Source organism: Schistocerca nitens, chromosome 5 (genome assembly GCF_023898315.1).
Source record: "Schistocerca nitens isolate TAMUIC-IGC-003100 chromosome 5, iqSchNite1.1, whole genome shotgun sequence".
NCBI classification, from domain to species: domain Eukaryota; kingdom Metazoa; phylum Arthropoda; class Insecta; order Orthoptera; family Acrididae; genus Schistocerca; species Schistocerca nitens.
Window position 1 is genome coordinate 157,605,398 of NC_064618.1, and position 25,631 is coordinate 157,631,028.

At 43.7% G+C, this 25,631-nt stretch overlaps 1 protein-coding gene across 1 annotated transcript in view; it reads left to right on the forward strand.

Annotated features, from left to right (window-relative positions):
- The window catches only part of LOC126260323 (proline-rich protein HaeIII subfamily 1-like), a 46,372-nt gene that overhangs the window by 3,774 nt on the left and 16,967 nt on the right, over positions 1 to 25,631 (forward strand). The window contains exon 3 of the mRNA XM_049957648.1: positions 4,557 to 5,036. Coding sequence (XP_049813605.1) covers positions 4,557 to 5,036 — 480 coding nt within the window. The remainder of the gene's footprint in view (positions 1 to 4,556; positions 5,037 to 25,631) is intronic.

Sequence of the window (25,631 nt, forward strand, 5' to 3'; positions counted from 1 at the left end):
ATTCAACGACGGTGCGGCGATTTGGGGGGGGGAGGAGTGTTATATCCTAGCCAGTAATGCCAACCGAGCCCGCTGCCAAAAAGGTTGGCAGCATCAAAGTCCGGACGCCGTCCGCATAAGCAGCGCCAGCGATACAGGAAATCGCCGCAAGTCTGTGCGCGCCACCGCTGGCTTCTGGCTTCTTAAGCGCTGGAGTCGCGAGCGCTAGGACAGTTCTGGATTCACCGCTCAGTTGTATACTCGCCACCGAATTGTGTACCTGCTAGTCAGTTGTGTGTTCATCGCAGCAGAGTTGTTGTTTGTCGTCAGCCGACGCTGACCAAGCCGCTCCGACTCGAACTAGACAGTTTTCTGTAGACCATGTTCACCACTGTGTTCTGTATCGTCGTTAATAAAGATAAGTACCGACTTTCATTTAATCCGAGTGTTTGGGTTTTCATCTTTCTGTTCACTGTTCCAGCGGACCGGTCGGCCCGCTATTAAAAGTGTGGCGGTGACTTCGTAGGCCGTTTCTACAGCGAAGTGTTGTCGCTACGAAGGCCGCCACAAAACTGGCGACGAGGACTTCCGAACTCGTGTGCAGGGCTGGTTTAACTTGTTTCTTGAGATAGAATTTTGGGGGTTGGTTTAATTTGTGTTCACTATGTCTGCCGAATTACAACAGTTGATCTTGTTACAGAGTCAGCAAATACAAAGTCTGGTGGAAGCAATCGTCAAACAAGCGGCTAATCCACCACCACAAAAGGAACAAGCACAGGCAGCACTGCCTTTCCGTGCTTTTGATGCATCACGAGAAGAATGGCAAGAATATTTCGCGCAGTTGCAGGCGCACATGTCAGTCTACAAAGTCACAGGTAATGAGCGGCAGCTTTATTTAATTTCCACTGCAGGCGTGGAAGTCTATAGACTACTTTGTAAGTTGTTCCCGGAATCCAAGCCAGAAGCTTTAGACTATGACGTTGTTGTTAACAAGCTTGCTGAGTATTTCGAGTGTCGAGTTCATGTGGCAGCAGCCCGATTCAAGTTCTTCAGATTAAAGAAACTGCCACATCAATCTAATAAACAGTGGTTAACAGATTTACGGGGCCTCACCCGTCAGTGCCGATTTAATTGTGTGTGTGGAGCTTCCTACAGTGATGTCATGTTACGAGACGCTATTACTCAAAACATTGCAGATTCTCGTATTCGTGCTGCTATCTTAAAGTTGCCTGACCCGTCATTAGAGACTGTGATGAACATTATTGAAGCCCAAGATACTTTTGACTATGCTGAGTGTGAGTTAGATCAGCCATGTATTTCTCAAATTGCCTGTGCTAAGCACGTTATGTCACGCCCGCGTCCCCACCGGCAGAGTCAGACTGTAAACACTAGCCGGCCGCGTCATGTTAAACACATTCGTCAGCCGCGTGTGCAAAATGATAGACTTTAGTCTTGCCATAAGTGTGTTCTTGCTCATCCTCGTGAACGTTGCCCGTTACGAAACGCGGTTTGTCACTTTTGTCAAAGGAAAGGACACATCCAGACTGTTTGTTTGCGTAAACGCAAGAACAATTCTAGTGCTGCCCAGCCCATGGATATTCATGTTCTTCAAAGCCAGCCCGCCCAGAAGGTCGCGTTTAAAGACTCTTCCACGGTCCCTGTGGGTAATAAACTTGTTCGCAATAAGCCACCCACCCGGCCCTCTGCTAGGCGACCCAAGCGTAATTCAAACGCTGTAACACATAATGTACAGACTGCAAGTGAAGCGGGAGTTGTTGATCCACCCGCCCAACCCACGAGTTGTCGTAAGCAGCGAACACGCGCTAAACGCGCTGATTTTGTGTCTTCCGCCTCCACTGCTCCGATTCAGAGGCAGTGTAATAAACTATTTGTGAAGCTACGAATCCAGGATGAGACCTTCAATTTTCAGTTAGACACTGGTGCGTCTGTGACTCTCATAAATAGTGCTACGTATGCGGCTATCGGCCGCCCTAAACTTTCAGCGGCAAAACATTCTTTGGCTACTTATAGTGGAGAACACATTCCTGTGTTAGGTGTATGTAGCGTGCCAGCCACATTCCGGGGCAACACAAAAACAGTTTCATTCACAGTGCTCCGCGCTACAGACGGTGTAAACATTTTCGGATTAGACTGTTTTGACTTGTTTGGCCTGTCTATCCAAGACAATGTGTTGCAAATTAATTTTGTTGTTGTTCCTCAAGACAGCATAACCGACTTGTGTAAACGATCCAGTGACATATTTAAAGACGAACTCGGTTGTGCTGCGAACTTTGCCGCTCATATTACGTTAAAAGATAATGCTCAGCCTCGATTTTTTCGTGCTCGTCCAGTGCCTCACGCCCTCCGGGCACCTGTAGAAGATGAACTTCGTCGTTGGCAAAACGACGGTGTTATTCAACCCGTTTCAGCGAGCCAGTGGGCTTCTCCCTTAGTTATTATAAAGAAACCGTCTGGCAAGTTACGTTCGTGTGTTGATTTTAAGTCGACAGTTAATCCTCAGACTGTCATTGATTCTTTTCCTTTGCCTAGACCGGACGAGCTGATGGATAAGTTAGGGGAAGCTCGTTTCTTTTCCAAAATTGATCTCCGTGAAGCATATTTGCAATTGCCCCTCGACGAGCAATCACAACAGTATTTTGTCATAAACACGTCGTTGGGGTTGTTCCGTTTTCTGCGTTTGCCTTTTGGTTGTGCGTCTGGGACATGTTATTAATGCTCAAGGCATTCATCCCTCCCAGTCACATTTAGCAGCTATTCGTGATTTCCCGCCCCTCGCAATCTGCATGAATTGCAAGCAGTTCTTGGCAAATTGACATATTATATTAGGTTTTTACCTAATGCATCACGGATTGCTGCACCGTTGCATCGTCTCCGCCGTAAGAATGTTCCGTTTGTGTGGTCAGCTGATTGCCAATCAGCCTTACAGCAGCTTAAAGAGGCTTTATTGAATGATCGTTGTCTGGTCCATTACGACCCTAACAAGCCTCTGGTGTTAGCTTGTGATGCTTCTTCTTTCGGCCTCGGTGCTGTGTTGTCTCACCGAGTCGGTAACACCGAACGTCCTATTGCGTTCGCATCTAAATTGTTAAACAAAGCTCAGTGTAATTATAGCCAATTGGACAAGGAAGCGTTGGCTATTGTGTTCGGTGTCACAAAATTCCATCACTACCTCTATGGTAGACCATTCTATTTAGTCACAGATCACAAGCCCCTGACGTCGCTGTTTCATCCGTCTAAACCAGTTCCTCAGCGGACAGCTCAGAGACTACAACGTTGGGCTCTTTTGTTATCACAATACCAGTATGAGATACTGTACCGCCCTACAGCTCAGCATGCAAACGCTGACGCGCTTTCTAGATTGCCGATTGCTGCGGATGATGTCTTCGATTCCTCTGACGACTCTTGCCATCAGATTGACGCCGATGAGCATCAATCCCTCCGGGATTTTCCGATTGATTATCGTCAGGTGGCACGTGAGACAGCTACGGATCCTCATCTCAGTTTACTATTACGTTTTGTTCAACGTGGTTGGCCGTCCAAGGCAAAGGACATATCGGATCCTGTGGTTCGTCGCTATTATCCGCAACGTCATCTGTTGTCTGTTTCGCACGGAGTTTTGCTGTTACGCACCGAGAATGACCAGCTTCGTGTAGTGGTTCCCCAAGTGCTCCAATCCAAGGTCCTCGACTTGTTGCATCAAGGTCATTGGGGAGTGGTCCGCACCAAGCAGCTTGCCCGCCGTCATTGTACATGGATCGGCATTGATAAGCAGATTACGAAGATGTCTACAGAGTGTTCGACGTGTGCCGAACACCAAGCTGCTCCACCTCAACGCTATTTTGAGTGGGCACGCCCTGCCGGTCCCTGGCAGCGAGTACATATTGATTTCGCTGGTCCATATTGGAATTCTCGTTGGCTCATCGTGATAGATGCATTTAGTAATTTTCCGTTTGTTGTGCCCATGCAGTCTACAACGTCTGCACAAACTATACAGGCGTTGACTTCAATTTTTTGTATTGAGGGTCTTCCAGAAGTTTTAGTGTCTGACAATGGTCCACAATTTACCTCTGCTGAATTTGAAGGTTTTTGTTCTGCCAATGGCATTCGCCATGTTCTTACTCCGCCGTTTCACCCTCAATCGAATGGTGCAGCGGAACGTTTTGTACGCACATTCAAGGATCATATGGACCGCCTTCGTGCTACGCACTCTCGTCAGCAGGCCCTCATCACGTTCCTGTCGTCGTACCGGACCACGCCACGCGACGGCCCTTCGCCTGCGGAGCTTCTCCACGGCCGTCGTCATCGCACCCTACTACGGTTGTTGCACCCCCCGGATCGACCCGCCGCTTCTGAGCATCGCACGCGTTTTCAGCGCAACGACGCCGTTTTTTTCAGAGTTTATCACGGTCGCCGTCGTTGGGAACGTGGTACCGTGATAAGTGTCCAGGGTCGCGGTTTTTATACTGTTCAAGTTGCTACTGGGGTGCACAGGAGGCATCAGAACCAGTTGCGCCGCGCTGGCCGCCCGGATTCTGCCGCTCGTTCTTTGTCCACAGATTTGGTCCGCGGCGGGTTCCAGCCGCGCCTTCCGACTTCGCTGCCGCCCCCAGGGCAGCAGCAGCAGCAGCCGTCGCCGCTACCACGCAGACAGCCCGTCCCGTTGATGCCTCCCGCGCAGCTTCATCCGGGAGCGCCCCAGGTGGTCGCTCCGGCGCCTGCGGTCCCTCTTCAGTCGCCACGGCCTTCGGAGCTGATGGACGTCGACCCCTCAGCCGGGCCGCCTTCCCAAGCAGTGGCTGTGCAGCCTGTCCTGCAGCCGCTTTCCTTGGGCACCCCCAAGGAGTCTGACACCACAGCGCCTTGTCCGGCGCCCACTCGGCAGCCGTCGACGCAGCGTCAGGAGACGCTGCCTCTCTTCGTGGGTCCCGACGCCCCGTCGCGTCCAGTACCAGAAGCTGCGCCCGTGGTCACAGGCGTGCACCCTGACCTCGGTTTTCAGTCGGTGTTTCCCGAGGCCCCGCGCAGCCAATGCTGGGGTGCGGACCGGGGACTGCCACCGACAACAGTCTCTGCCCCGGTCTCTTCTGCTACATCTGCGGCCAGACCCCTCCCCCGCCGTCGACGCTCGCCACGTCATTATTCAACGACGGTGCGGCGATTTGAGGGGGAGGAGTGTTATATCCTAGCCAGCAATGCCAACCGAGCCCGCTGCCAAAAAGGTTGGCAGCATCAAAGTCCGGACGCCGTCCGCATAAGCAGCGCCAGCGATACAGGAAATCGCCGCAAGTCTGCGCGCGCCACCGCTGGCTTCTGGCTTCTTAAGCGCTGGAGTCGCGAGCACTAGGACAGTTCTGGATTCACAGCTCAGTTGTATACTCGCCACCGAATTGTGTACCTGCTAGTCAGTTGTGTGTTCATCGCAGCAGAGTTGTTGTTTGTCGTCAGCCGACGCTGACCAAGCCGCTCCGACTCGAACTAGACAGTTTTCTGTAGACCATGTTCACCACTGTGTTCTGTATCGTCGTTAATAAAGATAAGTACCGACTTTCATTTAATCCGAGTGTTTGGGTTTTCATCTTTCTGTTCACTGTTCCAGCGGACCGGTCGGCCCGCTATTAAAAGTGTGGTGGTGACTTCGTAGGCCGTTTCTACAGCGAAGTGTTGTCGCTACGAAGGCCGCCACAAAAGGACTGCTGCAGGCATTTGCACGAGTGACAGTGCCTAGCTGATCCCAAACGTCTCGCAGTACGTACCAAATATGCAACGTACATCAGGATGTCTGTGGCGGCAGGATATAAGGCATTCACATCACGTACTGATGTGCTACGAGATTTTCAGAATCGGTCGCGCTACGCTATATGGTTGAACACCCTTCGATACACTTATATCTCTAATCTCACTAACGGTCATTATCAAAGGCTTCCTCGGAATGTTTGGAATGAGTCGCTTGGAGTGGCTGAACGGACGGCAGCGATCTTGCGAGAGCATTGCGAGTTTCAGAGCTCCACTATGTTGTCAGTCAAGGCGTATGAAGTTTCCAGCTTCGTTGCATCGGACGATTACAACGGCAATACCTTTATGTTGGTGGATAAAAATCTGCTTACCAACTCTCCCAGCACACACTGGCTGCACAAAAATATTCCAATACCACTAGAAACAGATATTGGAACACAAATGCAGGTGATATCCAAGACTGCTAATTGCGCTTTTGTATTTGACGACGAACGGCATCTTTGCAATGTCCTCAGTACGTCGCAAGAGTCAGTCGTGGTCAGAAAAGCATTCTGTGTACACTATGTGGTCAAAAGTATGCGGTGCCCTCCATCGGTAATGGTGGAATTCAGTATGGTGTTGGCCCACCCTCAGCCTTGATGACAGCTTCCATTGTCGCAGGCATACGTTCAGTCTGGTGCTAGGTTTCTTGGGGAATGGCAGTCCATTCTTCACTGGGGAGAGGTATCGATGTCGGTCGGCGAGTCCTGGCACAAGGTCGGTGTTCAAAAATATTCGAAAGGGGTTCTTCATTATTCAGGTCCGGTCAGGTCAGGATGTTGTTGTCGTGTAACTACTCCGCCACAGCCGTGCATTATGAACAGGTGCTTGATCGCGTTGAAAGATGCAATCACCATCCCCAAATTGCTCTTCAACAGTGGGAAGCAAGAAGCTGCTTAAAACATCAATGCAGACATGTGATAGTGCCACGCAGAACACGAAGGGGTGCAAGCCCCCTCCATGAAAAACACCACCACACCGTAACACCAACGCCTCCCAGTTTTACTGTTGACAGTACACACGCTGGCAGAAGACGTTCACCAGGCACTCGCCATTTCCCCACCCTGCCATCGGATGGCCAAATTGTGTACCATGATTCGTCATTCCACACAACGTTTTTCACCTGTTCAGTCGTCCAATGTTTATGCTCCTTAAACCAAGAGAGGCTTCCTTTGGCATCTACCGTTGAGATGTGTGGCTTATGAGGAGCCGCTCGACCATGAAATCGTAGTTTTCTTACCTCCCACGTAACTGTCATAGTACTTGCAGTGTATCCTGATGCTGTTTGGAATTGCTGTGAGATGATGTAGATACATGTCTGCCTTTTATACATTACGAATGTCTCTATCAGTCAACATACGAGGTCGGCCTGTAACTTCTGTGCTGTACGTGTCCCCTCACGTTTCCACTTCACCATCACATCGGAAACACTCGACCTAGGGATGCTTCGGAGTGTAGAAATAACGCGTACAGATGTATAACGCAAGTGAAACCCAATCACCTGACCATCTTTGAAGCCAATGAGTTCTGCGGAGCGCCCCATACTGCTCTCTCACAATGTCTTGTGACTACTGAGGTCGCTGATATGTCGTACCTGGCATTAGGTGGCATCACAATGCACCTAATAGGAAAAACGTATGTTTTTGGGGTGTCCGGATACTTTTGAACACATAGTGTACCGCAAGTTCACTATGGAGGAGCTAGGCGAACGCTTGGCGCTCGTATAGCAAGTGCTTCCGTTACCAAGGTAACCCTAGTGTTCGGTGCTTCAAGAGGCACAATATCGGAAATATACACCGCGAACAGGGAAGGTGGAGATATATACGCTATGTCACAACTTGGACATAAGTCGTTGTCGAGTGACTGTGACAGACGGTCATTGACGACGTTGTTGTTGTTTGTTGTGGTCTTCAGTCCTGAGACTGGTTTGATGCAGCTCTCCATGCTACTCCATCCTGTGCAAGCTTCTTCATCTCCCAGTACTTACCGCAGCCTACATCCTTCTGAAGCTGCATAGTGTATTCATCTCTTGGTCTCCCTCTACGATTTTTAACCTCCACGCTGCCCTCCAATACTGAACTGGTGATCCCTCGATGTCTCAGAACATGTCCTACCAACCGATCCCTTCTTCTAGTCAAGCTGGGCCACAAGCTCCTCTTCTCAATTCTATTCAATACCTCCTCATTAGTTATGTGATCTACCCATCTAATCTTCAACATTCTTCTGTAGCACCACATTTCGAAAGCTTCTATTCTCTTCTTGTATAAACTATTATCGTTCACGTTTCACCTCCATACATGGCTACACCCCATACAAATACTTTCAGAAACGACTTCCTGACATTTAAATCTATACTCGATGTTAACAAATTTTTCTTCTTCAGAAACGCTTTCCTTGCGATTGCCAGTCATTGACGAGATTTGCGACAAAAAATAACGATGACAACCACAAAGTAACTACACTCGCGATCCTTGTCAGCACCAAAACAATATAAATGGAGCTCCATAATCTGGGGATGGCAGGGCGAGCTGGAATCCCAAAACTATTCACCATTAATCGAAACGTCCGGAAAGCGAAAATATGGTGCCGAAGAAATAAAACAAGGATCAGTGGAACAAAATCGTTTGGTCGCATTGGTTTTGCATCACACGGTTTCCAACTACTGGACGAGTTTGCATCCCATTAGTGAAACATGATGATCTGGTTAGGCATATCGAGATATAGGATACATGGTTACGCTGCAACGTGGTGCTCAATGTTTGTTTTCCAAAGCTGTAGCTACGTATGGAGACGACTCCCATCGTCCTGTGCTGGTTTTGTGAACACAAGGATGTATTGTCACATCTCCCTGGCCAAGCTGTTTTGCATGCCATGTTAAGGCGTTGTGTTTTTGTTGTTTCCATACTTCCGTCCTTTCCATGTGTGTTTGCGTAAGCTGTCGCCAGCACTCCAGTCGGCAAAGAGGTTGTTCAAAGGTCGATAGTAGGCACTGGAGCAAGGAAGCCAAGGAGAAACTCGCAAGAGGCCAAACTCGTTAGAAACTTGCAGCCAACGCCCTCTCGACGGAGGGCTCTGTCACTTATCCATTGAGTCACCGAGTCGAGTCATTAGTCACTTGCAGCCACAGAGTGTCGCAGCCGCAATCAGAGTCTCAGTGTCATGCAGCCAATAGCGATCAGTGTATAGCAGGACTTGCACTTCACCAGCAGTGAGGCTAACGTAGACTATTATGCAAGAGCTGGCATCACAACTAGAATAAATTAAGTACCTTTCTTATTCTTATGAATGAAGAACCCAGTTAATACATGCTTGCAGTTGTGTTATAGAAAGAGTATACCGGACAGCAAACAACATCTTCTTGCTTCTCAAATTGCAAGCCTACAGTGACAAGACGACACGAAATCCTGGCCATCTCTGACCGTGACTTATGGAGGAAGACCATTATCTTCAGTTTACAATCGGTTAATCCGTTGACCTCAGACCTATGCATTCGCCATTCGTTGGCACTATTCTGCCGTTCGTCCACTGATACTCGTATCACTAATATCTCAGCGACTCTGTTCTCTCCACAACTCTGATAAAGCTTTTTCCCAAGGTTTTAAAGTTGCAGAGCTCTCTCCCAAACGTAATTTGCTGCTGTTTTACGGCACGTCAAGGTTTCAGCTCTGTTAGTCTCTTTTCGGAAAAGCGATCACATCTGTGGCCGGCTCTTTGAAAGTATCAGGGTCTAGTGACTGCCTGCTACCGGGGAAATACCGGAATGCTTGAGCGTAGTGTTTGTGATGCCTTTGGGATGCTTTTTATTTACACCAGCGAAGTATCTTGACAGCTGGAGAAGACCACAACTTTCATTGTAATTTCAATACTCTTTTACGTCTCAACGACATCTAAGCAGACTTCCTCCACCTTAGAAATAGGTCTTGCATTGAAAGGGTACAGAACCGCCCGTCATTAGAAACAGGTACAACATTCTTCGTTATTCTTGTCAGCACAACATATTTTTTCAATTTCAATTAATACAGCGAAGCCGTATACCAGTGTGGGAAAGACTGACAATTTATTTATTTAATTGATCACAAGTGCACTCCCACAAAATAAATCTCTACATCCAGTTCTGTGAGATCTGTGAAATGAATGAATGTATGGTCGTCTGCTAACCGCAGATAGTGATTGTGAATATATGATCATCTTTGAGATGATATGTGGCTGACCAATACGGTAGCAAGGTGCTCCCCCACTTCGCAGAGGTGCGAGAGGACCTGAAGAACGGCCATGTTTCAGCACTCTGCCGCTGGATCTAGTGGTGGTAAGACCTGTATTAGGTGTGCTCCGTAAAGACAAAGTGGAGACATGGTATGCATGTGAAATACTTAAGAGTAGTTTGGAATAATAATATCTCTATCTCAGGAACTTTTGTGGGAGAATTAAATGTCAGGCAGGTAATATTAAGGGGATCGTAGTAATCTTCGGAAATGACCAACGGTCACAATGAAACCACGTGTAGCAATAAGTTGAAATACTTCCGAGTGCTTAGGTTAAGCTGAATTACTAGCGTGAGTACTATAAGTTGGAAATATTTAAGAAATGGCGTGTGCAGGACTTGAAATTACAGACGAGTACTTCTACGTGGTGAGTACTGTGTGAGTCTCAATCTGTGTGTGAGACAAAGGATAAAGACAAGTACTCGTCCATAGTGTCAATTGAGGACTCGCGTGTGTGATGAATATGTTCTTAGTATTGCTTTGCGTGTTATGATTCCGTGTGACACTTGATTCAAACTATAATGCTCTGAGAGAGAAGCAAGGTGAGTCAGCCGTCTATCCAGCAACGCCATTTGGCTTGCATTGCACAGGACGACGTGCATATATCCTCCAGAGTTCACAGTAGGAAAGAAAAGTTACGAAGTGGGGCAGTGTCGTGTGAAACTGGGATAAATACTAATTGAAATGGGAAAGCTGAAAGTGATGTGATTATAATGTTGTGACTATTCTTTGTATTGTATGTTGCCAGTGTGATGTATTTCATGAAATTTCAGTATGTGTGGTTGGCATGGGAGAGTAACAAGATAGTTTCAGAGGCAGTGGGTTATGCATGTTCCTTTTTGTACCGCTCGGTCTGGAGGAAATTTTCGTAATGATGGGTGTGAGAGTCGAAGTGTGAGATATAACAAAAGATCCACCATCCTATCCAGAAAGTGCACTGTAGCTTTAAATAATTACGAGACCATAAGATAGAGAATCACCAATGCAAAGCCATGCCCACTGGGCGGAATTTCTCATGTGTTATTGTTGTAGGTTATAGAATTTGTGTGTTTAGGTCATAGAATTTATCGGAATAAATAAGATAGTGAAAAGAAAAAGATTGGTGGCCTTTTCCTTCGAATAGTATGTTGTCATGATACCCAGAATTTATAATGTGTGCACCATTCACATTCAGTGTGGTGGTCACGTGTTGACCAAAGCCGTTAAATAAGAAAGAAAATGTGTTATTGCCAGTGCGTAGTGAACAGAGTTGTGTAAATTACTAATAGTCAGATGTGCGTTTCCGTTGTGTAATATTCAAACAGGAGAATAACTTGTAACTTAATTGTGAGTACTAGAGTTTATGTTACTCGATAAATAAGAATGAGTCCACTCGCTTGGCAGACCACTCATCTTGCAGGCCCGACTGCTTGATGCCACGGTACGAGCAAGGCATGTGTGTGCCTCTCAGCATATGCGAGATGATCGAAGTGAGAAGTATTGCCACATGACAATGACAGCCTATCTCCATCTGTATCCACCACACTATATGGCAGCCAAGTCCGTCCACTAATCACCGACTGGAAAAAATACAGGATATAGGGTAACGAAGTGCATCCCCTAGGAAGAAAAAACCAACCTTCATTCTTTCGTTGATGAATAAAACCTTATCAGAAACAAATGTTTCCACGAAAAGCACATCAATCGAAGAAGGAACCAAGTGAGCGAAGAGACAGAGAACTACGCAGCCATAAAACAGGAAAAAGGGGAAGCACATTAGAGAAGACAGTCCAAATTACTCTCCCTATCTCTCCTAATGGGAAAGTGGCTAGGAAAGTGGCACGAAATTTCGATGAGAGTCTTTTCTAAACGCCGTTAAGGTGATTCACGCCCAGTTGCGGATACCACAGACTGAGAATTTTCGACGCCAGAGTAGACAACACCCCTTACCTCTCCATAATTGGTTGATGGTTGACAACTTAAGTGGAACAGGAACATAACTAAGGGGGATACAAAATATAACGTCAGGTGCCGACGTCACGTACTTACAAGTCTGGTTCAGACGTGTAAAGTATCGACTAGGCACGTACATGCAAGTCAAAGATCTGGCTATTTGTAGAAGACTTCCGGACCGCCGATTGGCTTGGGCAAAGACAAACTATTGCTCACCTACGGAGAGAGAGATAATACCCAGAAGGCCATCAGCGCATAAAACAAATAAGTCCAAGTATCACCCTCCGTTGGGGATAGGCAAATATTTCGAAACACCTGTTATGGTGTACGAAGCATGTGTCATTCAAAATAGCTTCCGGTCGTCTCGGAATACATGAGTAAGGAACTATGCCCTCTGCATGGCTTTCAAAAGAATCTTCCGACATTATTCCTGCAAAAGAATGGAAAGTTGAGGCGCTGGATAAAACCAGGCAGCGTTTTCTCCAAAGTAAGCCACAAAGGCTCGATAATATTGAAACATGTCGACTCTGATGGCGACAGTTCATGGTCACAAAGCGAGTCCTGGATTATACGAGGTACGTGAACAAGGGTCGTGTTTCGAATTCGCTTAACTCCTTACGTAATGGACTCACAGTACATAGAACACAGTTATAACCACGGCTGAGTCTGGCAAAGTATTGAGGGCACTGCACAGGTGGCGTTCATAGTCCAATACAACAGCCCAACCGGCGGACTTTTGCATTTAGGTGCAAACATGCATTTGTCACTGTCTTCCAATATTTTTGTCTATCCCTGGTATTGCTTATTGGCAATGTGTTTAGTGTCGTTAGTTCGTCCAGGCAACGCTTCAAAAAGGCGGGAAAAGACAGAAAACGGGCCCCTTGAGCTATCGACTGCTTCATCCTGATTCCTCCTTGTGTACGGAGAGTTCCATTGTCGTCTTGACGGCCACTTCTCATGTCGCAACAGGTATAATTGTCTGTATCCAACTCCATTGCCTGAGGATAGTCATATTTGTTCAATAACCGTCCAGTCATTAGGGATCAGCGGGAGGTGTACCGTTGGCATCTAACAGTTTGATGGAAGTCAAATCCTGAGCTTCTCTGTGTTAAGGAGGGCGATTTTAATTTTAGAACTGATTTGGTAATGGAAGACCAATTTTGTATTTTAGCAGGCACGTTCAATGTGATGTACAACTATAGCAACAGTGTACTGTCTTGTGCAAACACAGATCCTTCCTTAACGTCATCGTCGGTGTGATCATTTTAATTTGTCAATTTCACATACCGTTCTTGTGGATGTTTGTCATTTGCAGCACAGCTTATTACTCAGTCGAAAGAGTCATATTTGTTGCTACTATGTAAATTACACTTTCTGCCGCTTACTTTATCGTTGTTTACAACACGTTCACCATATTCCCAACATGGCACAGCAGGTGAGTGTTAGTAATCAATAATAAAATGCATATTAGAAACTACGCATGATAACGTGGAAACACCGGAAACTGCGATGAGGAACAGCTCAGTATACACTTCAGCTGAAGTGCAATGGACATCTCCAAAAAGGGCTGTCGCAAAAGTTGGAAAGAAAGAAACAGGCACAAAGAAGGTAACTGTGAAGAAATCATGGGTAACAGGAGATTTAACTCAGTTGATTGATCAAAGAGGGAAGTAAAAAAATGTTCAGGCGAAGTCAGGAATACCGATACACAAATCGTGTAGGAATAAAATAAACAGGAAGTGAAGTGAAGCTAAGGCGAAGTGGCTGCATGAAAAATGTGAAGGAATCGAAAAAAGAAATTACTGTCGGAAGAACTCACTCAGCATACAGAGAAGTCAAAACAACCTTTGGTGAAATTAAAAGAAGGGGTGGTGACATTAAGAATGCAATGGGGATTCCACTATTAAATGCAGAGGAGTTGGCAGATAGGTGGAAAGAGTACACTGAAGGCCTCTACGAGGGAGAAGACTTGTGTGATGTGATAGAAGAAAATATAAGAGTCGATACAGAGGAGATGGAGCATCTTCTCATTCTGCCAACGGCCTTGTCAAAGAGGCCGGAGGAGCGGATAGAGGTTCAGGGCACTCTCTTGTCCTAGGGGTGGGAAATTCCCCCTAAAGGCGGAAGAATCAGCAATGATCAACGACATGAGGATGCAGAAGGCAATGGAAACCACTGCATTAAAGACACGTAACGTGTATCTACAGAACATGTGGCCTATAATTGAAGAAGTGTCAAGATGATCTCTCCATTGGCAAAAGATTCCGGTATAGTCCCCCATTCGGATCTCCGGGAGGGGACTGCCAAGGGGGAGGTTACCATGAGAAAAAGATTGAATAATCAACGAAACGATAACGTTCTAAGAGTCGGGGCGTGGAATGTCAGAAGCTTGAACGTGGTAGCGAAACTAGAAAATCTGAAAAGGGAAATACAAAGGCACAATCTAGATATAGTAGGGATCAATGAAGTGAAGTGGAAAGAAGACAAGGATTTCTGGTCAGATGAGTATCGGGTAATATCAACAGCAGCAGAAAATGGTATAACAGGTGTAGGATTCGTTATGAATAGGAAGGTAGGGCAGAGGGTGTGTTACTGTGAACAGTTCAGTGACCGGGTTGTTCTAATCAGTTGTAGGGGAAGGAGTAGAAGAAAAGGTTACAGGAGAATATGGGCTTCGGGCAAGGAATGAAAGAGGAGAAAGACTAATTGAGTTCTGTAACAAGTTTAAGCTAGTAATAGCGAATACCCTGTTCAAGAATCACAAGAGGAAGAGGTATACTTGGAAAAGGCCGGGAGATACGGGAAGATTTTAATTAGATTACATCATGGTCAGACAAGGATTCCGAAATCAGATACTGGATTGTAAGACGTACCCAGGAGCAGATATAGACTCAGATCACAATATAGTAGTGATGAAGAGTGGGCTGAAGATCAAGACATTAGTCAGGAAGAATCAATACGCAAAGAAGTGGGATACGGAAGTACTAAGTAATGACGAGATACGTTTGAAGTTCTCTAACGTTATAGATACAGCAATACGGAATAGCGCAGTAGGCAGTACAGTTGAAGAGTAATGGACATCTCTAAAAAGGGCCATCACAGAAGTTGGGAAGGAAAACATAGGTGCAAAGAAGGTAGCTGCGAAGAAACCATGGGTAACAGAAGAAGTACTTCTGTTGATGGATGAAAGGAGGAACTACAAACATGTTCCGGGAAAATCAGGAATACAGAAATAAAAGCCGCTGAGGAATGAAACAAATAGGAAGTGCAGGGAAGCTGAGACGAAATTACTGCAGGAAAAATGTGAAGACATCGAAAAAGATATGATTGTCGGAAGGAGAGACTCAGCATACAGGAAACTCAAAACAACCTTTGGTGACATTAAAAGCTACGGTGGTAACATTAAGAGTGCAACGGGAATTCCACTCTTAAATGCAGAGGAGAGAGCAGATAGGTGGAAAGAATACATTGAAAGCCTCTATGAGGGTGAAGCTTTGTCTGATGTGATAGAAGAAGAAACAGGAGTCGATTTAGAAGAGATAGGGGATCCAGTATTAGAAGCGGAATTTAAAAGAGCTTTGGAGGACTTACGGTCAAATAAGGCAGAAGGGGTAGATAACATTCCATCAGAATTTCTAAAATCATTGGTGGAAGTGGCAACAAAACGACTATTTACGTTGGTGTGTAGAATATATGAGTCTGGCGACATACCATCTGACTTTCGGAAAAGCATCATCCACACAATTCCGAAGACGGCAGGAGCTGACAAGTGCGAGAATTATCGCACAATCAGCTTAACAGTTCATGCATCGAAGCTGCTTACAAGAGTAATATACAGAAGAATGGAAAAGAAAATTGAGAATGCGCTAGGTGACGATCAATTTGGCTTTGGGAAAAGTAAAGGGACGAGAGAGGCAATTCTGACGTTACGGCTAATAATGGAAGCAAGGCTAAAGAAAAATGAAGACACTTTCATAGGATTTGTCGACCTGGAAAAAGCGTTCGACAATATAAAATGGTGCAAGCTGTTTGAGATTCTGAAAAAAGTAGGGGTAAGCAATAGGGAGAGACGGGTCATATACAATATGTACATCGAGGAAGCAATGATGGAAATAAAAGAAAGGTTCAGGAGTGGAATTAAAATACAAGGTGAATGGATATCAATGATACGAGTCGCTGATGACATTGCTATCCTGAGTGAAAGTGAAGAAGAATTAAATGATCTTCTGAACGGAATGGTCTAATGAGTACACAGTATGGTTTGAGAGTAAATCGGGAAAAGACGAAGGTAATGAGAGGTAGTAGAAATGAGAACAGCGAGAAACTTAACATCAGGATTGATGGTCACGAAGTCAATGAAGTTAAGGAATTCTGCTACCTAGGCAGTAAAATAACCAATGACGGACGGAGCAAGGAGGACATCAAAAGCAGACTCGCTATGGCAAAAAAGGCATTTCTGGCCAAGAGAAGTCTACTAATATCTAATACCGGCCTTAATTTGAGGAAGAAATTTCTGAGGATGTACGTCTGGAGTACAGCATTGTATGGTAGGGAAACATGGACTGTGGGAAAACCGGAACAGAAGAGAATCGAAGCATTTGAGATGTGGTGCTATAGACGAATGATGAAAATTAGGTGGACTGATAAGGTAAGGAATGAGGAGGTTCTACGTAGAATCGGAGAGGAAAGGAATATGTGGAAAACACTGATAAGGAGAAGGGACAGGATGATAGGACATCTGCTAAGACATGAGGGAATGACTTCAATGGTACTAGAGGGAGTTGTAGGGGGCACAAACTGTAGAGGAAGTCAGAGATTGGAATACGTCAAGCAAATAATTGAGGACGTAGGTTGCAAGTGCTACTCTGAGATGAAGAGGTTAGCACAGGAAAGGAATTCGTGGCGGGCCGCATCAAACCAGTCAGTAGACTGATGACCATCAAAAAAGAAAGATCACATAGGACAGAAGGGATAGACAAGATTTCATCACAATTTCTAAACTCATCCGGGGAAATGGGAAGAAAACGACTATTCACGTTGTTGTGAAGGATTTATGCGCTTGGCTATCTAACATCTTACTTTCTGAAAATTGACGTCCACATAGTTCTGAAGACTGCAAGAGTTGACATATTCGAGAATTGTCGCACAATCACGTTAACAGCTCTTGCATCGAAGTTGCTGACAAGAATAAAACAGAGAAGAATGGAACAGATAATTGAGGGTCTGTTAGATGACGATCAGTTCGACTTTATGAAAGGTAAAGCCACCAGAGAGGTAGTTCTGACGTTGCCGTTAAATCAGAATGGAAGCGAGACTGCCGGGAAATCAAGACACAGTCACAGGATTTGTCAATCTGGAAAAAGCGTTCGACAATGTCTAATGGTGCGCTATGTTTGAAGTTAAGGGGTAATTAAGGGATACGATAAAGGGAGAGGCGGGCAATATATGACACGTAAAACAACAAGAGGGAATAATCACAGTGGAAGACCAAGAACGAAGAGCTCGGATTAAAAAGGGTTTACGACAGGGATGCAGTCCTTCGACGATAATGTTCAATCTATTGAGATTCGCTGTCGTCGGTGAGTGAAGAAGAATTAATAGGATCTACTGCATGGAATAAACAGTCTGCTGAGTACAGAATACGGACTGAGAGTAAATCAAAGAAAGACGAAAGTATTGAGATATGGCATAATTGAGAACAATGTAACTTAACATCTTTACTGATGGTCACCATGTACACGAAGTTAAGGAATTCTACCACCTAGGCAAAAAATAATCTTCGGCGGACGAAGCTAGGAGGGCGTCAAATACCTAATAGCACTGACAGAGAAGACATTCATGGGCAGGACAAATCTACTAGTATCAAACGTAGGCCTTCATTTGGATAAGGAATTTCTGAGAACGTTCGTCTCGAGCACAGCCACGTATGGTAAAAACTGTATAGGAAGACAGAGATTGGAGTATACCCAGGAAATAATTGAGGACGAAGGCTGCATGTGGTACTCTAAAATAAAGATTTTGGTATAGGAGAGAAATTCATGGCGAGCTGCATCAAACGAGTCAGAAGCCGCAAAAAAACAAAAGAAAAGAACATAGGATTTTCTTTGATTGGCACTCAGACTCGTGAGGCCAATTGAAGAACTATTTGAGTAAGACGTATTGATTTCAAAGTCTGGAAAGCTGAAAACCGCTGGAAAAAAAAAATGGTTCAAATGGCTCTGAGCACTATGGGACTTAACATCTTAGGTCATCAGTCCCCTAGAACTTAGAACTAGTTAAACCTAACTAACCTAAGGACATAATACACATCCATGCCCGAGGCAGGATTCGAACCTGCGACCGTAGCAGTCGCGCGGTTCCGGACTGCGCGCCTAGAACCGCGAGACCACCGCGGCCGGCAAAACCGCTGGAAGAGTGATGTGTTAACCTCATGACCCTCCATGCCGCATCCACAGAACGACATTAAGAGAGGATGAGACGACGGCCCGTCACCATCCCGTGATCCTCCAGACACCATCATGAAATTATTTATTTATTGTTTTTTGAGATGAGCAGGAAATGAACATACTTGCTTAAAAGGAGGTTGATCTCATTCCTTATGATTCTCCAGTCGAAGCCTTATGTCCATCTCTGTGATAACTTTGTCTTTTCGTGTGGCTTTGTAATGTTTCGAATGTTTCAGATACCATATTACACTAGGGATAGCATGATTATAACACCAGTTTTGTTATACCAATCTACTTTTTTAGTCTGTCCTTCCATACCATACTTGTAGATCGCACGATCTAATTTGCGGTGTAGATGTTCCGTTCTATATATCTAACTTGTGTTATGAATGTAGCTGTAAAATTGTATTTTTGAGAGTAAGCTTAAGTTATAGAGAGTTTGCTTTCTCTTAGATAACGTGTATTTTACTTATTACGACCGGTGCAATGGCCTAATTTTCCTTCACATCCAATCGTTGTGATCTCTTTCCTTACTTCGAGTATATTTTACAATACTACCACTCTACTCTTGATAGAATTCTCGTACTTCAATGTCACCAACCCACTTCGTGAAGCGGAATCCGTTAGTCTGCATACACGACCGCTCTGTGAAACCACAGATGAAACTATTTTGACACCCAGTAACTACACATTATTCCGCTGTTTAAACAAGAAAGCGTCGTAACACAAATATTTGCTTTCTGTAGCTGGATTATGAAGTTGGATTCCGGCACTCTCGTTGTTTTCTCAAACGAACTCTTCTGTGTCTTATACCACATACTTCTTACGGCATAATACCCATTTCGGTATTCCAAGCGGCACCGAGCGAGGTGGCGCAGTGGTTAGACACTGGACTCGCATTCGGGAGGACGACGGTTCAATCCCGCGTCCGGCCATCCTGATTTAGGTTTTCCGTGATTTCCCTAAATCACTCCAGGCAAATGCCGGGATGGTTCCTCTGAAAGGGCACGGCCGACTTCCTTCCCCATCCTTCCCTAATCCGATGAGACCGATGACCACGCTGTCTGGTCTCCTTCCCCAAAACCAACCAACCAACCAACCAAGCGGCACGTTTAATTGCGTGTCGCATTCCATTAGGTGCAACTGCAGGGAATGGTAATCTGCACAGACACTGTGTTTACATATCTGCGCTTCTCACGTTCTATTATGCCCATATATTCGAATCCACGACAGGTACAGCAGCGGCAAAGCTACATTTTTCTATCCGCTAACGACGCAATACGGTCCCGTTCTTCTGTTGATTTCACTTGTTTATACACGTGTCATTGTGGAACTTATTTCTTTAAATCCACAACGTTGGGGCATTCTGAGAAAGTGTGTTGGAATTTCTTTGTGTTCCTTGTCTGACACCCGCAGGAGTGCTCGAGCTGATGGTGCAATACCAATTGCAGCTCAATTGGGTAAGACTGCCATTGCTGCTGAAACTCTCAGTGACTTAAATTTGTCAGCTGAAACACGTTTTTTGATACGGGGTGTTTTGGATTATGGGATATCATTCAAGGGTTTAATCATAGCGTCAGTTTAGCTGGGGTTGTTGGTATCAATTGACTACAGAATAAAATAACTAAAAGCACGAAAAGCTACAAATGATGATGAGATAAGACACTTTGTGAACTTCTTACATGTCCTAAAATATACGCGCGAAAATTGGGACCCCATTCTCCCTGATCTAGAGTTCTTGTCAGTGCAATTACTATCAGTCCTTAATTTCCGAAGGTGTGCGTTAAGAACAGGGAATTATTTAATGATGGAACCAAGAATGAAGTGGAAGGTTTGAATTCAGAAATTTTTTTGAAGAAAATTGTATTTTATATCATTATTGACAATTTTATATGAAACAGTGAAGATTTCAGATGAAACATTTAGGTTTTATGGGAATACTGAAACATGAGGTCGCTGAGGCATGCGCATTATTTATCAGTGAACACTGTAATTATGTCACAACAGATTTAAAGGAAGAACTTAAACCTTTGAAGTCAATTCATACTTCCAACTTCGAATACATTGCTTTTTAACCATTCCATATCTTGAATAAAATGCACAAGGGTAAAACTTTCAATTTGTTTCTGAATTTATATGTAGCTATGCGCATTTTTTACACTCTTTGAGTCACTTTATCTGAAACAGAAAGGTCATTCAGCCCTCTGTCTCGCCTTAAAAATTGTCCCAGATCAACTATGCATCAACCATGCCTCACACATTGGGGAACCTAGGCAACTGAATATAATTTAGCAAGACAACTAGGCTCTGAAGAAAAGTCTCACAAAGCATCATTGATAGTGTTATAGGCAAGTAGATTATAACACGCTGCCCTATGGGCAATTCATGGCGCTTTGTACGCGATTGCGCTAATGCCTGTTTACTGAAACATATGGGCACGCCAGGGAACGAGTGGGGCAGAACACTGCTTAACACAGCATTACTAGCACCAGACATTTCGTCAATGTACAAATCAATAAAATTCTTGGCCTTTTCTTTTAAAATGAAGTGAAAGAAATTGAAACCAATTCAGAAATAAAATTAAGAGATGAGTACATACATTGTACAGTAATTCATTTCTTGAGTAGCATCTGAAGCCGAAATTGTTAGTCAGTCAGTCAGTCAGTCATATCAGTTTTCACCCTTACCATGTTGGTCGTGGCTGAGCCATCATTCTGTTCCCTAGCCAAACCCACCACAGGGTTTGGCTCCTGATAACTGGCTTCGTCATCACTTTCCAAACCAATTTATGACTATTCTTATAGTCTGCTACTCGATGAAAACTTACGGCTGTAGTATTCCTTCTCGATATATTTAGCTTTCGCACACTCTTTCATCTGATTGGTGTATTAGTTTGACGCATTTGTAAAGTAGGGAGATGGTTCATGACTATTTTTGTTTTATTGCATTCCAAATAACTTTGATTGCTATATCATGATATATAAGGTGTATCATAATAGCTATTACTACTTCTGAAATAGCAGACGGCATAAAATTAAACAGCCGGCCGAAGTGGCCGTGCGGTTAAAGGCGCTGCAGTCTGGAACCGCAAGACCGCTCCGGTCGCAGGTTCGAATCCTGCCTCGGGCATGGATGTGTGTGGTGTCCTTAGGTTAGTTAGGTTTAACTAGTTCTAAGTTCTAGGGGACTAATGACCTCAGCAGTTGAGTCCCATAGTGCTCAGAGCCATTTGAACCATTTTTTTGAACCATAAAATTAAACATTTTTCTTAATAAAGGAGTATCCAATAACGAGTCGTTTTGAGGCTCCACTGGGTTGGAGGAAACTGGATATTGTAATAAAAGTGCTGGAAGGTCTTCATTGGAAAATTGTTGTGAAATTTAGAACATGGTCTTAGCGAGGGTATACCACACAGGTGGGCTATAAACCTTTTTGTTCTATGACATTGTTATAATCAAATACAATGTAAATTGTAAGTGTGTATGTATAAAAGTTAGTTAAATCTGCAGCTACCGCAATCTACTCTAATTCTAATCAAAAATTTGTATGGAAATCAGAAATGTGAAAGCATGAAATGTGCTCGGACAAAAATTACGCTCTGGAGGCATATAAAATTGTAATTGACACCAGTTCATAAAATTAAGTAACTTGTAAGCATTCATTTCAGTGCACACATTTCTGTTGGTCATAGCATAAGCACAATATGTGACAAGTTGGGACTGTTAGTGTTTGCACATGTGTTAATAATTCAGCAAGGGACTGGTTAACAGCATTGCTGATTCTAAGGACAATTCCAAAAACTTTGTGAGTGCACAAGTGGTGGTTCATGGACTTGCTATATTGTCCGCAAGACTCTTCGATGGTGATTGTGCACCTGCACAGTCTCAACAGATGGCTGTAGGCCGTCTCTACAAGGACTGCAGTGGGTCTGCACCTCTGGTGGAGAACCAATACCGTAATCTCTACCAGGACTACAGTGGGTCTGCTGTGTGATGACCTACCTACCAATATTCTTCAAATCTTCAACTGACTCTGCGGTGGGTTTGATCTTCTGTGGCGCATTACCAGTCTGCATGTCAAGAGTCAACACTGTCTAGCCGGTGAAAGGACAACACTACTTCTTCAAGACTGCATGGAAATCCACTACTTCCACTCGCATTTTCTTTTACTGCTCAGACTTTGAGAAAAAAAAAACACTGCAATTTTACTGTGTGAATGATCAGGACTGTCTTAATGGCCTGTGAGAAAATTTTAGCTTTTGACCAACATTGTACCAATTAGTGTGTGCATTTGTTATCTTTGTTATTGTAATTATAAAAATTCTTTTCAAATCTGTATTGGCCACTGCCCAAAACAATTTGTAAAATTTTATGTTGGGAGCATGGGGGCTATGTAACTAGGCTTTTTAGATGTAAGTAGACTGTTTAGGTTTTTATGTTGGTAACGCCATGTAGCGCTCTATATGAAAAACACTAGCTGTTCTGTGTGTAGTCTGTGGCTGGTTTGCATTGTTGGAATTCGCCATTGTAGTGTTGGGCAGTTGGATGTGAACAGCGTGTAGCGTTGCGCAGTTGGAGGTGAGCTGCCAGCAGTGGTGGATGTGGGGAGAGAGATGGCGGAGTTCTGAGAGCGGATGATCTGGATGTGTGTCCATCAGAGGCAGTAAATTTGTAAGACTGGATGTCATGAACTGGTATATATATATATATATATATATATATATATATATATATATATGACATTTGAACACTATTAAGATAAATACATTGTTGGTTCTCTATCAAAATCTTTCATTTGCTAAGTATGCCTATCAGTAGTTAGTGCCGTCAGCACTTAGAATCTTTTGTTTAACTGGCGGTGTTGGCGCTCGCTGTACTGCAGTAGTTCTAATAACGAAGATTTTTGTGAGGTAAGTGATTCATGAAAGGTGTAGGTTATTGTTAGTCATATAAAACCGTCTATTGAGAGATAATCTGTTTTTCAACTTAGTCTTTCCTATAAAATTTTTCACTTCACGTTACTAGTACCCTTTGTCACACTTAGAAACTGTTAATATGCAACTATGTTTTAAAGTTAACTATCCAGTCAAGAGCCTAGGGAACTTATTTAGACAAGTAATTACAAATGCATTGTTTTAGTGAACAGAGGACACTGTGTTATAGTGAACAGAGGACACAGTGTTACTGTGTGTACATTCTTGCTTGTTAGTTGCACGATTGCGTAACGACTATAAGGTTTACATACTTAGATCATATACTGCTAATGAGATTTTAATGCAACATTTAGGTTTACTTGAAAAGACATTCTTTATTTGAAGTACTTTCTGTGAGATTAAAGATGACTTAGTTTTTTGGTTTTTTGACAGCTACACGATTATATCACGACGCTACTAATGTGTGACACAATTTAGATTGTTGCTTTTGTTCTGTATCTGTTTTATATCTGCACAGTTTTTCTGAATTCTTCTGGAATGTAAAACATGCTTTAGTAGCAACTTTTGTGGTATAGCTACAATGAGACAGCCCGTTTTCGTAGCACAACAATACGTTACAGTACAGTACTTTCTTCATCACGGCAATAAACGTAATAACTACGATATCTATACGCATAGCATTTCACTTTGTTTATTGCGAGGTAAGTACATTGACTTCTACATAACTTTGCTTACGGGCGACGATAATTACGACACTTGGCACATTTTTTACACTTAAGTAATGGCAGAGATTATCTTACAACGAGACGCACAGTTTAGCTCTACAGTACACGCATTTCAGTGATTAATTTTGTACTTAAAACATTTGTTTTTAAAGATTTTTGAATTACAATGATACAAATGTATTCTGTGATACATTTCATTCTATTGCTGTAATCTGTAACACCTGAGGGTATAATTACATTAATCCTCAGGGGGGTACACGCCTACTTTGTGCACCATGTGTGTAGCAAGCACAAGGAGCCCTAGCTAATACGGTATTTGCTTATACAACTTTACACATCGGTACCATATTTCTCTAACACATAATTACACAGCCATCTGATTATTGAACAGAGAAACAAACTTTTTTTACTACGTCAGTGACAGATGTTTACCCAATTACACAGTTGCATAACTTCACACTTACGAAAATTGTATTTTGTCTGTACTTTGTGAACTGTCGATATTTTTTCGGAACCATTGTGATACTATGAGAGCTTTGAATGTCGTATTTATTAAGGGATCATGATTTTTGAAGTACGTTTGAGGTAGATGACTTTATTGGAAGAAACTGCGACGATTTTGAGATGTGACTGATCTGTTATGATGTTATTACGACGACGATGTGTATTATGCTGCTGAGGTATGATCAGTAAGCTGTTGCTATATGAGGAATTTGATTATGCTGCATATTTATTATGATGAAATATTGAAGAAGTGTCGACGAATATGTATATGTGTAATAAGATAAGGAGTAATGAGTAGTGGTTAATTACTCTGATTTGTAAAAAAAGATGTTGGAAACCAAGAAGCGTAGTTTAAGACTTATGAAATGGTGTAAATGCGTGAATGTGTCACAATGCCACCGAAAACTGTTTGGAATCCGTTATATTTATAGGATTTTGTTTCTACGCATTTGTAACGCAAATTCTCGACCTGCGAAATTTTTAATATGAGACTGTCACTGTAGCGCAAACTGATGTCGTAAATATTTAGGTAAGAAAGGTAATTGACCTTGACATAATGCATTGTGGGCTTCCATCTGTGCCAGCCATCTGGAGAAACAGCCATTAGGTGGAGAAAATATCTCGTGCAACATATAGTATCATAGTGTAAACCAGTGGATAAATGCTCTTGTCTTCGTGCCAAAAGCGGCTACGTTCATCTTGAAAAGACTCTGAGAGAGAAGCTGCGTCAAGTATCATTTCGGTTCCTGACCAAAAATTTTGGTATGCGGATATATTCGCAGAATAAATTTCATTATTTCACGTCTGTGATCACAAATAATGTAGGTCCTCAGACTAACGGTTTTGGTTGGCAATTACCATCTTCTGATATGCAGTAAGAAACAAATACAGCTATTGGACATCTACAGCTTGAATCAATAAAATAGGCCATGAAGTGAAGTAATACTGACATACATGTGAAAATTATGCCCTTTACATATGACGAGGCATACATGCTTCATAAAAAAAAAAAGTGGCGTCGTCAAATAATGAACACAAAATCAGCGCCAGCATCACC